This window comes from Vulpes lagopus, chromosome 23 (genome assembly GCF_018345385.1).
Source record: "Vulpes lagopus strain Blue_001 chromosome 23, ASM1834538v1, whole genome shotgun sequence".
In the NCBI taxonomy this organism is placed as follows: domain Eukaryota; kingdom Metazoa; phylum Chordata; class Mammalia; order Carnivora; family Canidae; genus Vulpes; species Vulpes lagopus.
In genome coordinates this window covers 23,934,822-23,957,769 of record NC_054846.1, presented here as the reverse complement: position 1 = coordinate 23,957,769, position 22,948 = coordinate 23,934,822, and the positions used below count along the sequence as shown (strand labels likewise).

At 38.7% G+C, this 22,948-nt stretch overlaps 1 protein-coding gene across 4 annotated transcripts in view; it reads left to right on the top strand.

Annotated features, from left to right (window-relative positions):
* UTP20 (UTP20 small subunit processome component) overlaps window positions 1-22,948 on the top strand; it is a 95,223-nt gene that overhangs the window by 16,382 nt on the left and 55,893 nt on the right. For all 4 annotated transcript variants that reach the window (XR_005985193.1, XM_041738209.1, XM_041738210.1 and 1 more), the window contains exons 13-24: window positions 3,473-3,628; window positions 3,773-3,861; window positions 5,259-5,364; window positions 6,803-6,953; window positions 7,609-7,671; window positions 8,444-8,602; window positions 9,670-9,746; window positions 12,696-12,775; window positions 13,005-13,245; window positions 17,186-17,371; window positions 21,041-21,131; window positions 22,357-22,442. Coding sequence is in view for 3 of the 4 variants with exons in the window: in XM_041738209.1 (XP_041594143.1) it covers window positions 3,473-3,628; window positions 3,773-3,861; window positions 5,259-5,364; window positions 6,803-6,953; window positions 7,609-7,671; window positions 8,444-8,602; window positions 9,670-9,746; window positions 12,696-12,775; window positions 13,005-13,245; window positions 17,186-17,371; window positions 21,041-21,131; window positions 22,357-22,442 (1,485 nt within the window). In the remaining variant the exon portion in view is untranslated. The remainder of the gene's footprint in view (window positions 1-3,472; window positions 3,629-3,772; window positions 3,862-5,258; window positions 5,365-6,802; window positions 6,954-7,608; window positions 7,672-8,443; window positions 8,603-9,669; window positions 9,747-12,695; window positions 12,776-13,004; window positions 13,246-17,185; window positions 17,372-21,040; window positions 21,132-22,356; window positions 22,443-22,948) is intronic.

Genomic DNA, 22,948 nt, shown 5'->3' with positions numbered 1-22,948 from the left:
GGGAGCCCGACGTGGGACTTGATCCCGGGGCTCCAGGATCACGCCCCGGGCCAAAGGCAGGTGCTAAACCACTGAGCCACCCAGGGATCCCCTCACTGTGATTTTAAATTGCATCTCTTTAATGGCTAATGATGTTGACCATCTTTTCCTGGGTTTATATGTATGTTATGTTATGTGTATATCCTCTTTAGTGAAATATCTATTCATTTCCTTGGCCGGTTTTCTAACTGGATTGTTTGTTTCTTTACTGTTGAATTCTGAGAACACGTATATTCTAGACAAAGGTTTTTTGTCAGATAAATGGTTTGCAGATTTATTGTTTTAGTTGATAGCTTGTCTTTGTTCACTTAAGATTTTTCACAGACCACCATTTTAGATTTTGATGAGGTTCAGTTGACCAACTGTTCTTTAATGGATCAGGCTTTTGATGTCAATTCCAAGAACTCTTTGCCTAGCTGTAGGTCCTAGATATTTTCTCCTACTTTTCTAAAAGTTTCATAGTTTTATGTCTTACATTTAAGTCCATGATCCATTTTGAGTTAATTTTTATAAAAAAAATTAAAGACTATTCTTCTTCATTGAACTTCTTCTGCACCTTTGTCAGATCAGTTGGGCATGTATGTGTGGCTCTATTTCTGGGTTCTCTATTCTCTTCCATCAATCCATGTATTCTCTTCCTCTAATACCATACTGTCTTACTACAATAACTCTAAGGTAAGTCTTGAAATCCTGAAAAAAAAAATCCTCATTCCTCCCATTCTGTTTTTTTGGGGGTGGGGGAGGGGTGGGGGAGGGGTGGGGATCATTTCAGCTATTCCTGGTCGTTTGCTGTTCTATATAAATTTTAGAAGAATCTTCTCTATGTCTACAAAAAAAACTTGCTAGGATTTTATTTGTAATTGCCTTAAACCTGCAGATCAATTTGGGGGAGAATTGGCATCTCCCTAAGGATTCACAAAACTTTTAACTTTGTTTATGTTAGGAGGCTGGGAAGGGGAAGAAAGAAGTGACTGTTAACTTTTAGATTATATACCTTTGCATTGTTTGAATTGTTAAAAGAGCCATGGATTACTTTCTTAATTGCATTAAAAATAAATTGTACCCTTAGATGTTGAAAAGAAGACATATAAATATGTGAGAGGATTCTGCTTACCATTTTTCCAGTAATTGTGGTTGTGTTTTTAGAAGTTACAGGTTAGGAAATCAGTTCCCTTATCAAATTCCTATATGTTTATGCTTAAGTTTCTTTTTTTCTCTGGGATTTGTTAGACTTGCTGCATTTGTGGTGTGCTTTGGGGCAGTAGGAATAGATGAACATTCCTTGAGTTTTTGCTGAGTACTCAGCTTTAAAGCATCACAGTATTCTTGAGATGGGTGTTATTGTCCCCACAGTCACACATGCAGAGTTACTTTATGATTCGGGATCAGCTTGAGATTCTGGAAGAACTCCTCTTCTTCACACATTGCTCTTCTACTGACCTTAAAAGTAGCTTCTGTATCAAAACATGCTAATAGAATCTTGTTGGTTTTTCAGTTTACTGAGCTTTGATTCCTGAGGAGTGAATAATTAGTAACTCCTGTAGAATTATTCTCTTGGAACTTTTATCTTGATTGCAAAACCAAGCCAGCTTCTAACAGGCACATTCCTTGCATGCAGCCCAGCCTGTGGCTTCTGAGCAGTGGAAATGAAGCTGCTTTGTTGGCGTGTGTGAGGCCACCTCAGCCATCTCAGGTCCTCCTTGAAGTATGTCATGATAAGAATAATTAAATAAATGGAGGCATGTTATCTTAAGGCATTTGCACAGCTTCCGTGTTCTTCCTCTGGGAAAACATCCCTCTGCAACTCCCACAGAGATAGGATATATGTGAATGGTCACCTTTGTCTGAATATTCTCAGTAATTCTTAGTAATACTCCATTCACCTATCTCACAGATTTGTTGTGAGACTAGAAAGAGATAATGGATATGAAAAAGATTCTTTAGAAGATACGTTTATTTTATCAATTGACAAATGCTAATTATATCAGGCAGTGTTCTAGGCATTGGGATATAATAATAAGAGGTTACCTTTTTTTGAGGAGATGACATTCTTGGGATGTGAGATAAATAAGCAAGATAATTTTAATAATAAAAAGAAAAATAAAACTAAGGTGTTGAGAGGGAGAATGAATGGGAAGGCAACATGACTCCTCTTGGGGGACGGAACCTTTGGACTAATTGTAGTGATGGGAAGGATGCAGCCTTGCAAAGATCTAGGCAAAAGGCTTTCCAGGTGGAGGGAAGACTTAGTGTAAAAGTTCTAGGATATGAATAAGTATGGTTCTACTTTCTTTGAGGAAAGGAATGTTTGAGGAACAAAAAGAAAGCCTGTGTGGGTACAGAGCATTGAGCAAGGAGGAAAGTAGAATGAGATGCAGGCCAGGATCAGATCACATGGGGCGTTGTAAGGTGAGATTCAGAGTGTGGATTTTATTGGAGGAGCTCATTGGCAGGTGTGATGAAGCAGGGCAATGACCCACCTTTTTTTTTTTTTTTTTTCAAAGCGTCTGTTTTCTCGTAGGGTTTTTGCAGATTGTTGAGTCTTTACTACTAGAAAGACTATATCAAAGTGTAATGACTATCAGAAATTATCAGTGAAATTAAATAAACAATTTTAATTTCCAAACATTCAATGTCTTGGTAAGTCTGAAACAAAAAAGAATAGAACTTTTTAAGTTAATTTTCATGATCACAAAGACACAAGAATAGAAACCTGATCTTCCACTTCTCATGTGTCACAAGCTAACCAAACTGGACATGGAGGATAAATTAATCAGAACAAATCATTTTACGTACTGTTTCTGTGGCTTTTCTTTCAATTAGATTTCTGTCTTTCAAATAGAACCTAGGTTCAGTTCATTGGCAAAAAGGAAAAGAGGCAAACAAAGAATAGTGCCAAAGTCACAGATACCTAAAGCTAAATGTCATGTCAGAAAATGTCATTGAGTAAACATCTATGAGATTTAAGAAGTGGAGAAAGTTACTTCTCCATCGTAATCACTTCAGTGACATTTGTAAAGTAGTAAAATTTGTGTCAGGAAGGAAGGAGGGACTAGAGGAAGTCTGTTAATTACAACATATTACCTCTCCGGTGTTCAAAAAACATGTCCATCAGCAGAGTGAACAGAAAAGACCGAATCAGAATGAATCAGAAAATTCAGAAATAGCAGCTAAAACCAGAAGAGCCTTGGCTCTAAGTTACAAAGCAAATTAAAATAGAAAATTAGAAGTAGAACCACAGGCATCGAAAAAGCCTCTCACTGAAAATCAGTAAATGAGTCCCATTTGTTTAGTTATTTATGTTCACCCACTGCTTCCCTCCCCCGGACAAATGTTCCATGCATGGAGAGGAACCAGGTTTATTTCAAACTTCAGAGGGCAAGAGCGATTATATTGTCTCCTCTTTCAAACATTCGTTTTTCTTTTCCTTCAGATCTTATTTAAGGCAGAAGAAGACTAGACCCAAGGGAGGAAAAGAACAGATCCCAGTATTGGACCACCTCTTGTCTATAATTCAGCTACCCCCAGATAAAGATATTACTTACCTCTCACAGTCTTGGGCAGCCCTTGTCGTGTTACCTCATATAAGGTGAGAAAATAAACTATGGTTAGATTTGAAAGAGGCACTTAGTGTGCTGATTTAAGTATTTGTTAGCCATGCCTTGCCATTCCCTGACAAAGCCACTGAATGCCAGTTTGAACTTTTCCCTTTGTCTCCCAACTTCTTGTACAGACCTCTAGAGAAGGAGAAGGTGATACCACTAGTCACATGCTTCATAGAGTCACTCTTCGTGAATGTTGACAGAGGCAGCTTTGGAAAAGGTCAGTTACAATCTCCATTTGTTTTCTTCTCTTTGCTGTCTGGCACACCCAGAGTGACTGGGCTCACACTGTGCTCTGACACACACCCCCTTTATGGTAAATCCAGAAGAAAGACAGTAAGGTTGGAGGTGCTGCGCTTGGGCCTCATCACAGGGTGACTGGGTCAGGGTGGCATGAGGGCAAGCCGAATCTGAAGATGGAGCATCAGAGGGTATGACACTCCGGTACCCAGGATGCCTCATTTTTAAGTCACAGCTTGAAATGTCCCACGCGCATGCCATCCCTATATACACCTTGGACTCCCGGCACTTCCATTTGCTTACCCTGAGCGAGATACTATCTCTTACAGCCCTCTGACTACCCTCATGACTCTTTCTTCTGCCGGAATCCTTTCTGGGTCTTTGTCACTTGAGGAACTCTTACTGATATTCTTTCAAAACTCACTTCAAGCACGCCTCCTCCGGGAAGGCCTACGTGACTTTCTTGGCAGTATTAGCCTTCCCTGCCCAGAGCACCCTTCCCAGTTACATACTTGAACATCTCCTCTCACTAGCCTAGGACAGCAGTTTGAAAGTAGGCATTTTGTTTCATCCTAGCGCAGTTATTTCTTTTTGAACATCATGTATGGCAGTTCGTTTATTTACTGTGCTAGGTTCTCTGTTAGATACTAAGCAGACACAGCAGACTCAGCACAAGTTCAAGTGCTCAATAGCCACATGTGGCTTGGACTGCAGCTGCGTATTGGCACAAGTACAGAACACTGTTGTCCTTGGAGAAAGCTGTATTGGACAGCACTTTCCTCGTCTCTGGAGCAGGGGTTGGCAAAGTTTTTATGTAAAGGACCAGAGAGTAAATATTTTAGGTTTTCATATTCAGTCCCTGTGGCATATTCTTTATTGTTTGGTTATTGTTTCAAACATCCCTTTAAAAATGTAAAAAGCATTCTTAGCTTGTGGGCCATATAGAAAAAAGGCTACAAAAAGTCTGACTTGTGGACCAAAGTTTGCCAGCCTCTGGTCTAGGAATAAATGAATGTCAAATTAAAGGAAAATAATTTATTAGCTTTTGAAAAGTACAAGTGCATCTCCTTAAAACTTCTAGTTTGGGTAATGCCATTGTGTGGGACCATCGAACTTCCTCCTCATCTTAATTAATGGAACATGTATTCTTTGTTTTTGAATATTTTTTTCTTTAAAAAGCTAAAATACATGACTTGGAAACCTTGTCTTTTCAGTTCCTTCTTGTTAGATTCTGAATATTGGACAGATGATTCTTTAGAAGGCACAAATTCACTTTAACAACTTCTATAAATAGCAAGTATTAGATAAATGAGATGTCTAGTAGTTAATCTGTCAAAGGAATGAGTTATATGGTTAGTCCTGTTTTTCTGCCCTCAGGAAACTTATTTGTTCTTTGTCAAGCTGTAAATACTCTGCTAAGTTTGGAAGAATCTTCTGAACTCCTTCATTTGGTTCCTGTGGAACGCGTGAAGAATTTAGTAATGTAAGTAAATACACCCCCGGTTTATCTTACTCACAAATAAAATATAAAAAAGCTTCTGTTCTTGTGAAAACTTGGGCATAATGAAAGTCCTTGGTTTGATCTACTTTATACCTTAGTTGTGTTCGTATTAGAAATTTGTTATTGATCTGAATCCTTAAAATAAGTACATCCTTTAAATGCAGATCCATCTCTGTGGAGAGGTATTTTACCATGTGTGTAAACTAGTGTTGTAGATTGTCCCCAACCCTAGCATCTCCCCATGTTGACCTTCTGTAACTTCCTGAGTACTTCCAGCATACATATTTCTACTACACTCAGTCTCATGTCCACACATTCACCGTTTCAGAATACTTTCCTGTGGTCCTTTTACTGCATACAAACACAGCCCAGTGCATTGTTTGTTTGTAAGTTGATGTCAGCCTGTTCCCAACTTTGGTAGTAGCCCTGGGCTGTTACTGAGGAGCTGTTTTCTACTCAGCCCAGTACCCTTTCTAAAAGTAAAACCTGGTAAAGTAGTTGACTTCTTTTTCTAGACTCTAATCCATTTTATGCATTTTAAAACAGGTTTATTCATTTCCTTCATTCAGTAAATATTCACTCGCTTTTCTCATGTACCAGGCCGTGGCACTGGGAGACACGTTCAGTGAGTGAGACACACACAGTACTCTGCCTTCATGGAGTTGCTGTTCTAGCAAGAAGAAATACTGAGCAAAATAATACATACACTGTATAGCACATTAGACAGTGGTAAGAAAATTAAAGCAGAGGCGGGATAGGGAGAGTCTGAAGGGCTAGAGACAAGGACACTTTCAAATAGGGAAGGCCTCACCAAGAAGGAGACATTTGAGCAGAAACGCAGAAGCATCAAGGAAGTAAATCGGGGGATCTGGGATCTGAGGCTCCCTGCATTCCTGTCCCGGAAGACCTGAGCGTCGCCACTGGAGGGGCTGCCCAGCAAGGAGCCATTGTGGAACTTTTCTCTTGATTGCAACACCAAGCCAACTTCCAGCAGGCACAGTCCTTGCATGTAGTCAAAACTATGATTCGCGGGGATGAGCTGTTTTCTTGGTGTGTGTGAGGCCACCTCAGCCATCTCAAATCCTTGAAGTATGTCATGATAAGAATGACTTACGAATGGAGCGTGTTAGCTTATGGGAGGTGCCACAGCTTCTGTGTTCTTCCTCTGAGGAGACATCCCCCTGCAGTTCCCACAGAGATAGGATATATGTGAATGCTTCCACTTAAGCTGTATGTCCTTGAGCACATCACTCATTGTTGCAAGGCCTCAGATTCTAAAATGATGCTAGATGTCTACATAAAGCTTTAACCTGGTCCCTTGTACATTCCCTTCACCAGTGATGATTTTCTGTGGTTTTTGTTATAGTCTAAATAGTCGGCTGTATGGTGCGGGTTGGGTCTAATAAATATCTTGTTGCAGAACATTTCCCTTGGAGCCATCTGTGTTGCTGTTAGCTGATCTCTATTATCAGAGGTTATCATTATGTGGCTGCAAAGGGCCACTTTCTGAGGAAGCCTTAATGGAATTATTTCCCAAGTTACAAGCAAACATTTCAACTGGTCTATCCAAGGTAATGGTGTTTTGTGACATGTTCTCGGTCTCTCATCTTTTGATATGTATGTATTGCCCATCATTATCAGAGCCCCTTAATCAGAAAATGCTGCTGTGGGATGATTTCTGTTTAAAACAGTGATTCGTGAACACTGACCTATAATCTGATTGCAGCAGGATTAATTGGGAAGCTAAATACAAATATGAATTCTAGATCCTCATAGGCCAGAATTCTGACTCAGTAGGGCTGAAACAGAAAAATCTGCATAGTTCTTTAAAGCCCCCTATGTGATTCTGCTGTTTGGTCAAGTGTACGTAAATACCCAAATAAATTACATACAAATAAAAATCACTAATTGCAACAAGATTGTAAATTTATTGAGATTCTTTGTACTTATTTACAGAGATGCTCATAGTGTCATAGTTGAAAGGAAAACGTGCTTCTCTGGGAAACTTTATCTTCTCAGTCTAGTCTGGTCATTAAACTGATCCATGTACTATTTGAATGAGGTCTTGGTTGGTGTCCAATATGAAATAAGGGATAGAATAACATGTATTTCTCTGACAAGTGGTTTATTTTCCTTAGTCTTATATAACATGGAATCTCACTGTCTATAAATCAGTTTCTTATGTGTAAACTTTGGAATTTGAAACATGGCTTTTACCTTGTCTAGATTCGGCTCTTGACAATAAGGATCCTAAACCATTTTGAGGTTCGACTTCCAGAAATGATGGAGGTATTTTCACTGTTAATTTGGATAACTTGTTAAAAATATTACTCAGTTTTTTTATTTCCAAAAGGACACTTGTGCAGAAAATTCAAACACTGTTGTACAAATGTCTATCTTAAAAACTGAAATTCTTTGTTGTAATTTTTACTCCTGCCCACACTGAAAATTCACTGGTAATTGGTGAATATTCTTTCAGATTTTTTGTATCCACATGTATAATTTAAACAAATGGCCTCATGGAGGTTTTTCCGTATCAGTACCTGTAGGCTTACTTCATTTCTTTTGAAGCTTCAACATTGTACCACAGTTGAAGATATCTTGCATAACCAGTTCTCTGCTGACGGATGCTAACGTGGGTTGTTTGTAGTTTTTCAGCATTTCCAATAAAAGGGTAGTGAACATCCTTATGCTGATGTATTTGAATAGGGAAATATTCCCATAATGCAGATTACTACTTCTAAAAGCAGAACTGTAGAGTGGAAGTATATATACACATTTTTATTTCAACAAATGTGGCCAATCAATTTGAGTCATTTTGAGAATTAGTTTTCCATTTTTTACTTGTCGTTTCTGTGCTAAACATTAATCTTAAATTATCTCTTGAAAAACAAATGATATGAGGAAAAATTAATCATTTACTCAAAAAAGTGTTCCTTATTTAATTTCAAACATTAACATATCCCAGTTTTTCTTTTTTTAGAACTTTGGCTCCATTTCATGGTCTTTTTTGGGAAATCAAAGTACTGACCTGCCTCCTTGGTTTTCTCCATTCACTCAGGATGATGGGCTTTCAGAGCGTCAGTCTGCCTTTGCTGTGTTACGCCAGGCAGAACTCGTTCCAGCAACTGTGAGTGATTACAGAGAAAAACTTCTTCACTTGAGAAAACTAAGACATGATGTGGTGCAGGCAACAGTCCCTGATGGGCCATTGCAGGAGGTATAAAAAAGTGTCCATGTTTTTTGAACTTAATTATGCTTTATGATCTGTTTTGCTGGCTTTTGAAAAGAGAAACATACCAAGTAGTTAAAAATTTTTAAGCTACGTAAATCTCCAGTTTTTTTAGATGCTTTGAATTAAATGGCTCTGCCAGCCTATTCAACAGTGGAAATAATTTACCCTCCTCCATTCTCCTGAGTATGTGCATAATACGTGAAGGGAGGAAGTACATGGCAACAGGAGCACTCAACATCAGGCTTAAAACCTGATGCTCTTCTCCAGGTCTCTTCACTACCGCAGGATGTCAGGCACACCTACCTTTTGTATGGTATTTTTCATCCATGAGCATTGAATGTGGATCAGAGATGCCTTTGGGAGGAAGGCCAAGTAGAGGAATTCCCTTTAGATCAGAGCAGTTCCGCCCTTAACCTGTTTTATATATTACCGTCCTTTGCTACATTTCGTTTGGAAAAAGGGCTCTGCTGCTAAAATAGTCACAAACACCTTGCTCCCAATTATAATAGAGCTACCATTGTGTATAATGCCTCCCTAGCACATGGGGATGTGAGTAATGACAATTGTTCTCAAGGCAACTGAGAAAACTTTAGACCTTTGGAACTGAATGCCTGTAATGCAGAGTTTGAAAACTCAGCCATCTGCTTATAAAACCCTAGCTGCCATTCACAGTGTACTATCTTGGGTTCTTGGGGATCTGTGCCTTACTGTTTACCCTTTAGGTTTTGTCTTACAAGGGGACAGGAAGAACGTGTTTGTTAGGTGGGAATTTAATCACAAGTCTTTTCAAATTCTACATCTTTTGTGAACATCTGGAGCAAGTGTTGAGTACGTTTGCTTTAGGGATTCTTCTCTGTTAAATAGCGAGTGATATTTGAGGTAGAGTTGGGAAATTATTATATACTGAAGTTTGGAGTGGTACCTACAGCTTTTTCCTTTAAAGCACAGGCTTCTTTCCAACCTCCAGTTGTCTTGAGTTGGGATATTTGTATCTTCACGCCTTCTATTCTGCTTTATTACCCATTTACTAAACTAGTCTCCTATAATTGCAGGTGCCACTTCGTTATTTATTAGGAATGTTGTATGTTAACTTCAGTGCCCTCTGGGATCCTGTTATTGAACTAATAAGGTAAACGTGGGTTACAATGATGACGCTATTATGTTTTAACTACTGTAGAATGATCAGGCCAGTATTATACTCCATCTAGGTGTGATTTAAATGAATGGGTGGGTATACTATCTGTAGCTCCAGTCCTTTGGACAAAGTGAAGAAAAAGTAAACATCACTTAACTCTCTAATACCAAGTTTTTCAACAGTTTGTTCTGTGTATGTTTCTTTGTGCTTCGAAATAACTTTGGAGGACTTTGTCTTTTTACTTTTTATGAAACATTTTTTATTGCTGAATTATTTTTTAGAGTAACAGGATATTGTTTAATAATTGCAAAATTTTATTATATAGTGAGTCAGTGAGCCAAACTTTAGTTTAAAAATAAGGACTTTTTGGGCTGTCCCAGGGGCTTAGTTTAGCGCCACCTTCGGCCTAGGGCATGATCCTTGGAGACCCAGGATCAAGTCCCACGTCTGGCTCCCTGCATGGAGCCTGCTTCTCCCTCTGCCTGTGTCTCTGCCTCTCTCTCTCTCTCTGTGTTTCTATGAATAAATAAATAAAATCTTTAAATAAAATAAATAAATTTAAAAAATAAAAATAAGGACTTTTTAAAACCCTAGTTGTCCAGTGTCCAAAATTCCCTTATAGCTCTAAAAAGGACCTTAATAATCACATAGAAAATACATATAGTATGCCTTATATGTAGGCTGTCCTTTTGTAGGCATTTGCCTTCAGATGGTCTGATCTGGCTTTTTGTCAGATTAGAAATATGGGTGACCTCTCAAAACCCTAACCATCAGTTTTTATCTGACAGAAGTAGAATAAACCAATCTCTTTCCTATTTGGAACTAATTTGTCTGCCTTTTACTGCTCTTTAGAACCATTAGACCATTATGATGACAACAAGGCCTTCTAACATCAACTTCATAATTTTGTTTATTGTGCTTAGGGGGAAGAATCTGATATATGTGTTTCTAATAGCCCATTATCAAAAATGTTGGTTTCTCAGTTACTGAATGCCTTTAATGGTTCTCCATTGCTGGTAGGCTGTCCTCTTGCTGGGTACATCTATCTGTCATGTATAGTTAAGTACATTTATTTGTCACGTATGGTCAGCAACATACATAGTTCATGTCTTGTATAATGGTTATCCACCTTTGCCTAGCAGTCTGTACTTTGCCCAGGGACATCCCTGTGGTCAGAGAAGTGATGCCTGGGAACTGGAGACTGATCTTTACTAAGAAGCCTTTTAATCTGGGCTGGCATGGGGCTCAAAATGCATGAAAAGCAGCTCAGGGAAAAGGGAGGCAAGAATCCAGCCTGTTTCTCTATGGAGACTGTCTTCCAGCTGCTCCTCAGTAGCGCTATTGGCTGAGATCTGCTTGAGAGTCTCTACCAGCCCCTCATCTGTCCGGGAACACAGACACACACTTAATCACAACTTGCTATGGTAGTAAAAAGAGTGTTGAGATGGGGGATTACTATTAAAGATGATATCCAATCTCCAAATGTGAAAAAGAAGGTTCTTGGTCCTTACCTGTGCCCCTGGTTTGGTGCCTTGTGTTGATCAGGAGGGGCCAGACCTGCTCCTTCAAACTCCATAGTCAGTGATCCCCAAGAGCTAGGCTAAGGCCTTCTCATGCTCCATCTGGGTCCTGGTAATTGTCCTGGTAAAAGAACTATACTCCTCTCTCTGGAGCCTGTCTGGTCAGGCACAGGGCTAGAGGTGACCAGTAAGATATTAGGAACAGGAAAAAAAAAAAAAGTATTCTTAGAAAATTAATGGCAGAAAGATTATAAACATTTTGAGACTATCATTTTTATGATACCAGATTATATAAACACTTAAGTGATTCATTGCTTCAAATTCTGAAAGATGTTTCATGTAATTATTTATTTTGCCTTTTTGTTAATGATAAGTATATTAATTCGGTGAAGAAAAAACAATATTTAACATTAGTTTTGAACAAACTAAGTTCTCTCTCCAGTTCCCTCCTTTCTTTAATGTGCCATGCTTCATACTTGATGCTCTGTTCCCATTATTGTACCTTTAAAAGTGTTCTTATAGGGATCTATAGGTTTTCAAAAATGTTATTTAGTATTTTATGACTCTAAAAATAATTCCTCTTCAAAAAATTAAAAATAAAAATACCACATGATTCAGTAATTCAACTACTGGGTATTTACCAAAGAACAAAAACACCAATTCGAAAAGACATATGTTTACTGCAGCATTGTTTATAATAGCTAAGATATGGAAGCAATGTAAATGTCCATCAATAAATGAATGGATAAAAAGATGTGGTGTGGTATACTACAGAATATTATGCAGCCATAGAAAAGGGTGAGATCAGGCCGTTTGAAACAACATGGGTGGACCTAGAGGATATCATGCTAAGTGAAATAAGTCATACTGAGAAAGACAAGTATCATGTGATTCCACTTATGAATGGAATCTTAAAAAAAAAACAAAACTAAAAGCAGAATCAGACCTACAAGTACAAAGAACAAACTGATGGTTGCCAGAGGGGAAGAGGTGAAGGGGTTGGGCAGAATGGGAAAGGGAGTGGGAGATACAAGCTTCCAGTTATGGAGTGAGTCATGAGAATAAAAGACAGAGTTTAAAGAATATAGTCAGCGACATTGTAATAGCAATGCAATGGGGCGGGTGGTAGCTACACATATAGTGAGCATAGCACAATGTAATAAATTTGTCAAATCATTAAGTTGTACACCTAAAATTAATAGTGTGTGTCAACTATACTCAATAATCATAATAGTAGTAATAATAATTCCTGCTCAGTTTAGGCATTTTAAAAAATATAAAGAAGTACAAAATTTTTAAGCCCCATACTTGGGGATAACCTAATTAAATTTTAGTTATATCTTTTCACCTTTTTTTTTTTCCTGCAAGAGATCTTTTAAAAAGGATTATTCCACATACTTTTTTTTGTGATCTTTTCTCTTAGTTCTCATGCACACGAAATGGAAAATAAACAATTTTGGAAGGTCTACTATGAACATCTAGAAAAAGCAGCTGTACATGCTGGTATGTAAGCAGAAGTGGAGGGGGTGACTGGGAAGAAAAGAGATTGTTTAATTTTTTCCTGCTTAATTGCACATGAATGGGGAAACAAATGAGGAATTTATTATTTTGATGATCTTTCGATATAGTTTATTGTTTCCTCATATTACTAGAGAAAGAAATGCCCCCACTTGAAGAAATACGTAGGACAAATGTTTACAGTTCTTTAACGGTTCTGACCTTTTCCTTGCAGAGAAGGAGCTACAAAATGATGTCAGAGATGAGAAGTCCATTGGAGATGAAAGTTGGGAGCAGACTCAGGAAGGAGATGTTGGAGCTCTTTATCATGAGCAGTTAGTGTCGAAAACTGACTGTCAGGAAAGATTGGACCACACCAACTTTCGATTTTTGCTCTGGCGAGCTCTGGCAAAATTCCCAGAGAGGATAGAGCCACGGTCCAGGGAGCTCTCTCCACTTTTCTTGAGATTTATCAAGTAAGTCTTCCTTTCTAGGAACGTCCTGGTAGGGTGTGAGGAAGAGAAGATGCAAAGTCTTAAGCTCTCAAGTAGCCTCAGTGTTTTTATATGTCCGTCACATTTTCAGATCATCGACACCTCTATAAAGCACTGGCTGTCTCAGAGAACAACTGGTTTTATTCACCACTTGATTTTATATGAGTCAGGATTTTACCAGCCTATAAATGGTGTTAATAAAAATTCCAGGTTAAATTAAAAAATCTAAAAATTCCAGGTTACAAAACAAAAAAGGCCATCATATTAGATCAATGTACAAAGCCCTTGTTATTTCTTGCCCTGTTGTTTGTCATTTTATTGCCTGCCTGAGGCTTTAAAGTACTTTCCAGTAACACAACCCCTGCCACTCTTTGGTGAGCCTCCCAATGTTTCCCAGGATGCTGATGGAATGTATTCTCAAAGGATAATAAGAACTTTCTGGAGCATTGTTTTGTTTTGACTAGATAGGTTGTGTGAGAGTTGGATTGCTTTAAAACTCTAAAGATAAGGGATGTATTGTACAGAGCAGTACTAATTATTCAGTAAAAATACATATTTTCCATTAGTGTTTCATCATATGGGAAAATATTCTTGGTGTAGTAAGCAGGCTACAAACCACAGCATGCTTGGTTTGTTTGTGGAACAGCCAGGAGGTTTGAGTGGCTGCAGCAGTGACCCTTGGAGAAAGTAGTTGAAGATGAGGGCAAAAACTTACAGGACAAATTGTGTGAGGTCTTTAAGTAATAGTAAGGGACTTTGTTTTTTTCTTTTAGTGAAATGGAAAGCCATTAGAAGATTTCAACAGAGTCAGGACATGACTTAAATTTTCCTGAGGATTTTTCTAGCTGTCATGTTGAGAATAGACTGTAGGTTGGCCAAAGCGGAGAGACCGACCGGTTTCAGAGATTATAAAATTCCAGGCAAGAAATGATGGTTACTTGACCAAGGTACCAAGGTACTAGGTACTAGTTATACCTTGTACATAGTGCAACTGATGAGAGGTGGTTGAATTCTGGATATTCTTGGATTTCAACTCAGTAAAAAATCTTTTTGAAGGATTGCAACCAGATCAGCCTCTGTGGGGTTTGGTCAGCCAACAGATCAGATATCTGGGTCTTGGGGGTGCTGGGGAGTGGTAGAGGAAGGTGAAAAGGAGCAACTAGGGATGTCCCTAAGGTTTTGATCTGAGCGACTGGAAGAAGAGTCACCATTTACTGAGATTGGGAGGATTGCAGAGGTTCGCAGATTTGTGAGGGAAGATAGTTCATTTTTAGACGTGTTCAGTTTGGGATACTGAATAGACATCTAAGTAGGGGTAATAGGTAGACAGTTGGATTTGGAGTATAGACTCAAAAGGGGAATATTGGCCTAAAGATTGTAAATTGGAAAATCGTTAGTATACAGACAATTTCTTAAATTGGGAGATGGGGAATGAGGCCATGCCTAAATGCAAATGTAGAGAGAGAAGACTTCCAAGGACTCATAATGATATTTAGAGATTGGAGATAAGGAACCAGCAAAGGAAGCCAGGACAGAGTGAGTGACAGAGGAAGAACCAAGACCTCGTAGTATCCCAGGAGCTAAGTTAAAAAAGTATTTCAAAATGGAGTAATGACTTGGATCAGACGTATCTGAGACATCAGTCAGATGAAGCATAAGACTTGACCATTGACTTTAGAAGTAAACTTAACAAGAGTTGTTTTGGTTAACTGGGTAGGGGATAAAGCTTGATTAAAATGAGCTTAAAAGGAAATGAAAAACAAAAACAGCAAGTATGGACACTTCTTGTAAAAAAGGAAGCAGACAGGTGGAGGGAGATGTGAGAGCAGAGAGAGCTGCTGTTGCTAGGTTGCTATTTAAGATTTAAACAGCATAAATCTGTATCATGCTGGTATGAATGATCCAGAAGGGAGGGAAAATTCGTAATGCAAGAAAGGGAATAAAATTGTTGGAGTCCTGTCTTTGAATAGTTAAAAGAAGATAGGATCCAGTGCATAAGTAGAAAAGTTTATGTGACTAATTCATTGCAGCAAAGATTCAGGCAGGTCAGTCGATACTGTGGTAGAAGAGTAGTGATTTTTTTCACGTAACTCTTCAGGCTTTAATTGTATTTATAGAATGAAGACAGTGATATTTAGTTTCCTTGCCTTGTTTTGCAGGCAAAATAATGTTTATCAGTTGTTTTGTGAATTTCAAAGAGCTATACATATGCAAGCTAGGACTAACGGTGTTAATAGGAAATCAGTTTCTCACTATGTTGAGTTTCCAAATTTTTCCCTAAAAAAAGAAGTAGGTTACAAATGGATTACTGGAGATGGGGAAAGGAGCCTGTAAAAAGAAGAGCTTTCTGCATTTAAGAAGACTTAGAAACTAAAGATATACAATTTTTAAAGATATTTAAAATTAGTTGGCAATGATTACCTGTAGCAAATACTTTTATAGATGATCCAAGCTAATGGAAAACTTAAATATCACCTTTAATTCCATCTTCAAAATATATTTTAGGCTTTTATTTTATTTTATTTTTTATTTTTTGACTAGAAGTTTGCATTTCTAAATATGTTTCAAACAATTCAATATTAGAACTAATTCGTGAATCTGTTGTAAGCATTCTTTGAGAGGAGCAAACCAGAAGCTGGAATGACCAACAATGGCAACAATACAGTGAAAAAGGTGACATCTAAGGAGTACTTGCTGCGTATTGGGAGCATGCTTGTAAATGCTCTGAGTTATCTTACTTAATAAACATGAGGGAACATGCTGAGCATGCAGAAAAGGTTTAAACAAATATGTCCTATATGGTTAACTGAGTGTTGAGAATACAGCAGGGACGTCATTAAATGGATGATGGTATGGTTGGTAACTGACACAGCAACTTTGCTCATTTTATTCATTCATCCATTTTTTATGTGTTAAGCACTAGACCGTGCTGGGTGAGAATACGAAGGTGAATGAGGTGTAGCTTCCCAGCTCTCCAGGTGCAGTTTAGTATATTTACCAGGAGTTTAACATTATTAACCTGGGGTTACTTCCAGGTTGGTAGGATGCTATCCGCAAACATGTTTCACCAGTATGTTTTTGTTTTTGTTTTTGTTTTTGTTTTTGTTTTTGTTTTTGTTTTTGTTTTTTTTTACCAGTATGTTTTTGAATGCAGACTTTAAGGTTCATCTGATCAGTTTCCTTATATCCATAGCCCAGTGCCATGCACAAAACAGACAACAAATGAATAACTGTTGGATGAATGAATTAAAGTAATACAAAACCAATGCACTCTGTGACAGCCTTCAAGATGATACAAGATGATAGTAGTTCCTTAGAATAGTGGGTCACAAAGGGATGGAATGTCATGAAATAAATGTGAACACCAAGTATACAAGCTTAGTTTAAAGAGACAAAAGATAAAGACTGACTGATTTTCATTGCCTGGACATCCAGTTTGAGTCTGTGTTATGTCATGACTGTCCCCATAGCCACGGAGTTGTCAGTCCGTCTGTCTTAGCAGACCACGTCCAGAGGACGGAATTCTGTTGTGGCACTGTATTTGCAAAAGAACACTGGCAAAGTAGAAAGCGTCTGGTGCAGAGTGACCAGCATGGTCTTAATGCTATGCTTTAATTATTTAACATAATCCAATCCTACACCCACCCTCCTCCAATTATGGTTCCAGAAACAGGGAGACTGATTTCAATTCAGTCCAAAAGGGACTTTTCATGGCAGTGTAACAGTGGGATTTTAAAAGCATAACTGCAGTTAGCAATAGATTTGTCAAGTAGGGTACTTAAGCTGGGCTGAATAAAAAAGAATGTGATGAGGCTTGGCTAAGGTGCCATTGATGACTTTTCGGCATGTGACTATGAACCATGGTCACACATCTGTCATAAACAGAATGAAGACATTTCACCTTCATCTCTTTTCACTGTAGCAATGAGTATTACCCAGCAGACCTGCAAGTCGCTCCGACCCAGGATCTGCGAAGGAAAGCCAAGGGGGTGGCAGCAGAGGAAATAGAAGAGGAACCTGCTGCTGGAGATGATGAAGAGCTGGAGGAGGAGGCGGTGCCCGTAGATGAACCCTCACAGAAGAAAAAGACCAGAAGAGCTGCAGCAAAGTAAATTCAGTGTTGCTGAAAGCGCACAGATACAGGGCTCTAGGAGAAATGGGGAGACCTCTGATGGCCTATATGTGAAAAGGCCTTGGACAAGGCTTCAGATAGTTACTGAAGTGCTGCATCCCCCTGGGATTTTGTTTTATAGCCCAAAGAAAACATCCTACCTTCAGAGCTGTTTGCTTGCTTGTTGTTACTTGTTTTTTATTTGGTCTCAGACTCTTAGAGTTGGGACTTTTAGGATTCTCTCATCATAAGTTCTCTTTACAAATAGAGCATTGGGCCTGTAATGATTGAATGCTCTTTGGCCTTTGCCCGTCACTTTCATGGCACCATGTGTTAAGGTTGTGTTCTAGGGGAACATGTAATGGAATATCCCTTCTCTTAAAACAAATGCATCAGCACTTTTACTTTGCTGTTTGACTTATGTCTGGTTGCCTTTTTTGTTTCCATGTTTTTACATTCTCTTTCCTATTCTCTGGGTTGTTCATTTACCTAAGTTGTTAAGAAACCTTAGAGAAAGTAGGAGTGATCAGGCTTTCAAAAGTTACTGCAGCTTCCTTGAAGACTGAATTAAGGGCAACAAGGACCCGTGTATCTGTGCTACTGTGTTATTTTAACACTTTAGATCTCAATCTGCTACACCTACCTGTCCAGTCTTCCCGCGAGCCACTTATTGGTCCATCCATTCAGCAGCTGTATTGGGTGCCTTTTGCTAAGTATCGGGCTACAAAGATGAAGGGTACTTACTTAGCCTCTGCTATACAGGAAGCACAGTCTAACACCTGGTTGAATATTTTTATAGAAGAAGTGTTTTTAAAGGAGTTCTAGGAGAGGACAAATAGAGAAACAACCAAAACACCGAGGAGTTCTAGGAGCATACTAAGAGATGACTTAACTCCACCACAACGAGAAGACTGTTACCAAGGGGAGGGCCCCATTGAGGCTGAAAGGCAAAGGGCAGCTGGGCAGGGAAGGCCCCTGCCAGCTCGTGGAAGCAGTGTGCAAAGCACAGGGGCACGAAGGAGCATGGCCACGCTTCCTCATGCTGTAGCTCCGTCCTGTTTCTACCTGACAGAACCCTGAGCGAACGAACTGTCCCCTGCTACTTCCTTTCAGAGAAAGATGGCTGTTTTCTGCTTCATGTTCTCAGCAGATAGCTAGCAGAAGATTAGTCCTCATCTTTCTTTGCTGAATAATTGAATAAGCTATTTAACCAGTCATGTCTCTTCCTTTCTCACCCCTGGACCTTTGCTGTGTCCTCCCCTCCTTCTGTGGCCCTGCCTCATTTCTGCCGACTGAAGTTCTGCTCCTACTTCCAGAAACAGTTCCTGCGCTACTTCTTCACCAGTGTTTCTCCTGTCTTCTAGACTGCAGGTTCAAGTAACTCAGCTTCAGACTGTCAGAACAGGTGTCCACACCTCTAGCATGGTGCTTCTCCTTACCTTGGATGTTAGTTACTTTTTTACAGATTTGCCGGGTAAATCAGAAAGTCCAAAGATAAGGTCCACATCTTAATTTTTCTGCCCCCCCCCCCCCCGTAGCCAAAATTAGAATACTGCTAACATACACCATTGAAAGTGTGAGTAAATGGGTAATCACATTCCTAGTGCCCCCTCAATACATTCATAATCCTTCACAGAACATGCTCCTTGATGACGAGTATTTATTGAAAACATGTAAATTGGCTTCTGTTCTCTTTGACTCTTATTTTGTTGTTAAGTAGGCCCCACCTTGGGCATGGAGCCCCACACAGGGTTTGAACTCACGACCCTGAGATCAAGATTTTAGCTGAGTGAGCTATGAGTCGGATGCTTAACTGACAGAGCTACCCAGGCGTCCCTCTCTTTGGGTCTTGAAGGCTACATAGCTCATAAAAATAATAATAATAAATGTTTGAAAAGAATGGATGTTTCAAAAGAAAATTTTAAGTTACTTTGTAAAACTGCAAGGGCTTGGTGATAATTATATAAGAGCTCTCCAGAGAAGCAGACAGATATGATGAGGGTGTACATATGTATGACTAAACAGGTTTATTGTAAGGAATTGGCTCACACAATTATGGCACCCAGTAGGTGCACAGTTTGTAGGGCAAGACAACAGGCTGGAAAATTAGGCAGGATTTTATTGTAGCCTTGGATTCAAAATTCACAGAGTAGGATTTCTGTGTCCTGGTCTTGTGGTAGAATTCAATCTTTCTGGGAGACCCCCGGTTTTGCACTTAGGGCTTCATGGATGAGGCCAGTGCACATTACTGAGGGCAGTCCCCTTTAAAGTCAGCTGATTATAAATGCGAACATCTACAAAATACTTGCATTGCAACACATAAATTAGTGTTTGATAACAAAACCAAACACATAATGTAGACAGGTTGGCACATAAGCTAAATATAAGCAAAAGTGCTAACGTATTTCTCTATCATATATAAGAAGGTCATAATGGCCAGGTTATTTTGTCTGTATTAACCAGTAGGACTTTTACAGTTTTGCATTTTTTGCCCAGGAGCAATTTATTTTGTGGAGCAGAGGCCCCACAACTCTTTTTGTTGTTGTTGTTCAGTCTTTGCACAAAGTCCAGGGGGTCTTTTCTTTGTCCAGATGAGGAAGATGAGGCTCTGAAGCACTCAGTCCCATCCCCCTGAGTCAGTACCACACACACAGCTTGTATTTTCTGTCTCCTCACTTCTCCCCACTTTTGTTCTTGAGATAGGCAAATAAAATCCCCCCAAATTGTGACTGTTTATTCATTCAGGGTTTGTTTGTTTTAAGCCTTAATACTTCTTATCAATTATATGTAGAGATAAAACAGTTTGTTTCCCAAATATTTTTAAAGCTTCCTGGAGCCTGTGGATTAAGAAGTCGAGTGAGTAGCTGTTGTAGAAGCTCTCTTCTCGACCTCTTTCAGTGGGTGATGTAATTGGCTTGCTGTCTCATCTCCGTGTTTAACTTTTGACCACAGAATGTTGTTCTTTCATCTTCCTTTTTGGTTTAAGCAAGAGCTATGGTTATCTACATATGGACCTCTGGCTCCTGGCATCAGTGTTTATGTCATATGAAAGTGAGGAAGAATGTACCTTACCAATCTTCCTTTCTGCTGCATAGAACCTAGAAAAGGAATCATTCCAAAAATTATCTGTGTTCAGCTTTGCAATGTATCGCTGTTTTGATTACTTTCTTCCCGTGTCTGGTTTAATATAAACCATTCTAAGCACATCCTGAATGATTCTCTGGGGTAGGGAAGCCTGAATTTCAGGGGAAGTCCTGCCTAAGATTTAGAATTTCCGGAGAATAAGTTCCTAAATGCAAATAATTAAAACTTGTTTGTGTAATTAACAGTGAAACTATAGTCAGGGCATTTGGCATACTTGTCAGAGAGACTAAAATTGGTGGGTACTATCATCTTAAGAAAATCTCTGAGGGTGCCTGAGTGGCTCAGCTGGTTCAGTGTCCAGCTGTTGATTTTGGCTCAGGTCATAATCATAGGGTCATGAGAGCGAGCCCCATGTTGGGCTCCATGCTAGGAGTGGAATCTGCTTGGGATTCTCCATCTCCCTCTCCCTCTGCTCACCACCCTCTACCCCCAACATGTGTGTTCTCCCCTCCCCCCCAAAAAAAGAAAATCTCTTTTCTTTAATTCTGTATTACCCTATGGTTTTTGGTTTTTGTTTTTTAGGCAGTTAATTGCTCATTTGCAAGTTTTCTCTAAGTTTTCAAATCCACGCGCCTTATATCTGGAATCCAGATTATATGAGCTATATCTTCAGGTAAGTAAAATAAATGTTTGCCACTGCAGTTTTTTGTGACTTTTCTCTGTTGTTTACCAAAATAACTTTTAGGCTTTTAATAATTGTTGATGAATAAGGCCCATGTCTACATTTTAAGTACTGTGTTTTAAAAATTAATAACTATTTTCTGTATCTTGATAAACAGTTTTAGACTTTAGCTATTTTGTTGATTATAAACACATTTTAGGTGTCTAAACCTTGATCAGCTGTATTAACAGTGGAGGCTGTGTCAAAAGAAGCTAGCTACTTTTCACTTCTAGGTAAGGTAACCTTACAGAGTGCTGGGATTTCAGGATCTATTACACTGAGTAAAAGCTTATAGTTGGAGTAAGTATCTTTTGTAGTCACATGTATAATTTTCAGTTACAGAAAAGATTGCAGAAAAAAATTTAATATCAGAAACAGAGTAAGCATTGGATGTCATTCTAAGCCATCTGGGGAAACAAGATTTCCTTTTTTCATTTGGATGTCTTTTATTATTTTTTTAAAGGTTTTATTTATTCATGATAGACAGAGAGAGAGAGAGAGAGAAAGAGAGAGAGAGAGACGCAGGCAGAGGGAGAAGCAGGCTCCATGCAGGGAACCCAATGTGGGACTTGATCCCGGGTCTCCAGCATCAGGCCCTGGGCCAAATGCAGCGCTAAACCACTGAGCCACCCAGGGATCCCCTCATTTGGAATTTTTTAGATGGAACTTATATGATTTCAGCAGAATTTATCCTCGTTATGCCCATAATTCAGATACAGTTTGTTTATAAAGCCAGAGCTCAAATCTGTAGGAAGCTAAATTCTAAACCATCTGATCTGAGAGGCTCTGTACTAGGCCCTCTTTCCTGGCATCTTACTGACTGCCATTACTTTCACGGCATTATGGGAGCTTTCTGTCATCATAGGACCAGCCCAGCTGGTATGAACCCAAATTTATGTAGGAAATTGGCCTTGACCAGAAGACTGATAAACCCGAGAGTCTGGCATGTAGGATTCAGGGGTCAGAGTTTTGTTTTCACTTAGTTCATTGCACATATTCTGTTCATGCTGCACTTCTGGGAAAATGTAAGGCTGTTGTCAGGGATCACCTTTAACCCACATCTAAAAAATTTAGATTCTAAGAAATCTAATTTAGCACATTAACCCAAGTAAATTACTATTCCATGGTATGTGTATATGTGACTTCATTAATTTATTCTATAAAATATTATTCTTAGTTGTTGCTACATCAAGATCAAACGGTGCAAAAAATAGCCCTGGATTGTATAATGACATATAAACATCCACATATCCTCCCTTACAGGTAAGTTATTTGAAGCTAAAGAAATGCTATTTCTTTGGCTGATTTTTACCTTTCTACCTGAGCACCTCTTCTAAAATAATTTTGTGAAGGCCTGGGAAATTTCCCTTTTTGACTATAATCATAAGGCTATTTTCAGGTAAAAAATGAAAACTCAAAGTATATTTGTGTATTAAGAGTGCTTCTCCAAAGATAAGGTAGAAAAGAGAAGGCGATATCATTTCTTTTTTTTTTTTTTTTTTTGGCGATATCATTTCTTGTTGCTTCAGTGATGTCAGAATCTTGGTGATTACTTAGGGAATCATGATCACTCTCTATAAGAACTGAAGAAAGCTTTTGTATTAATCTTTTTTAAATGGCTGAATTGTTGACTAAGTTTTAATTCCTCATAATCACCTTTACTTTTTAAAATTTGAAAACTTGTCATTTCCTGAAAATTTTCCTTTATAAATGTCAACTATAATATATTAATTCCTATTTCTATTATACATATCACTGTACTACTGTAT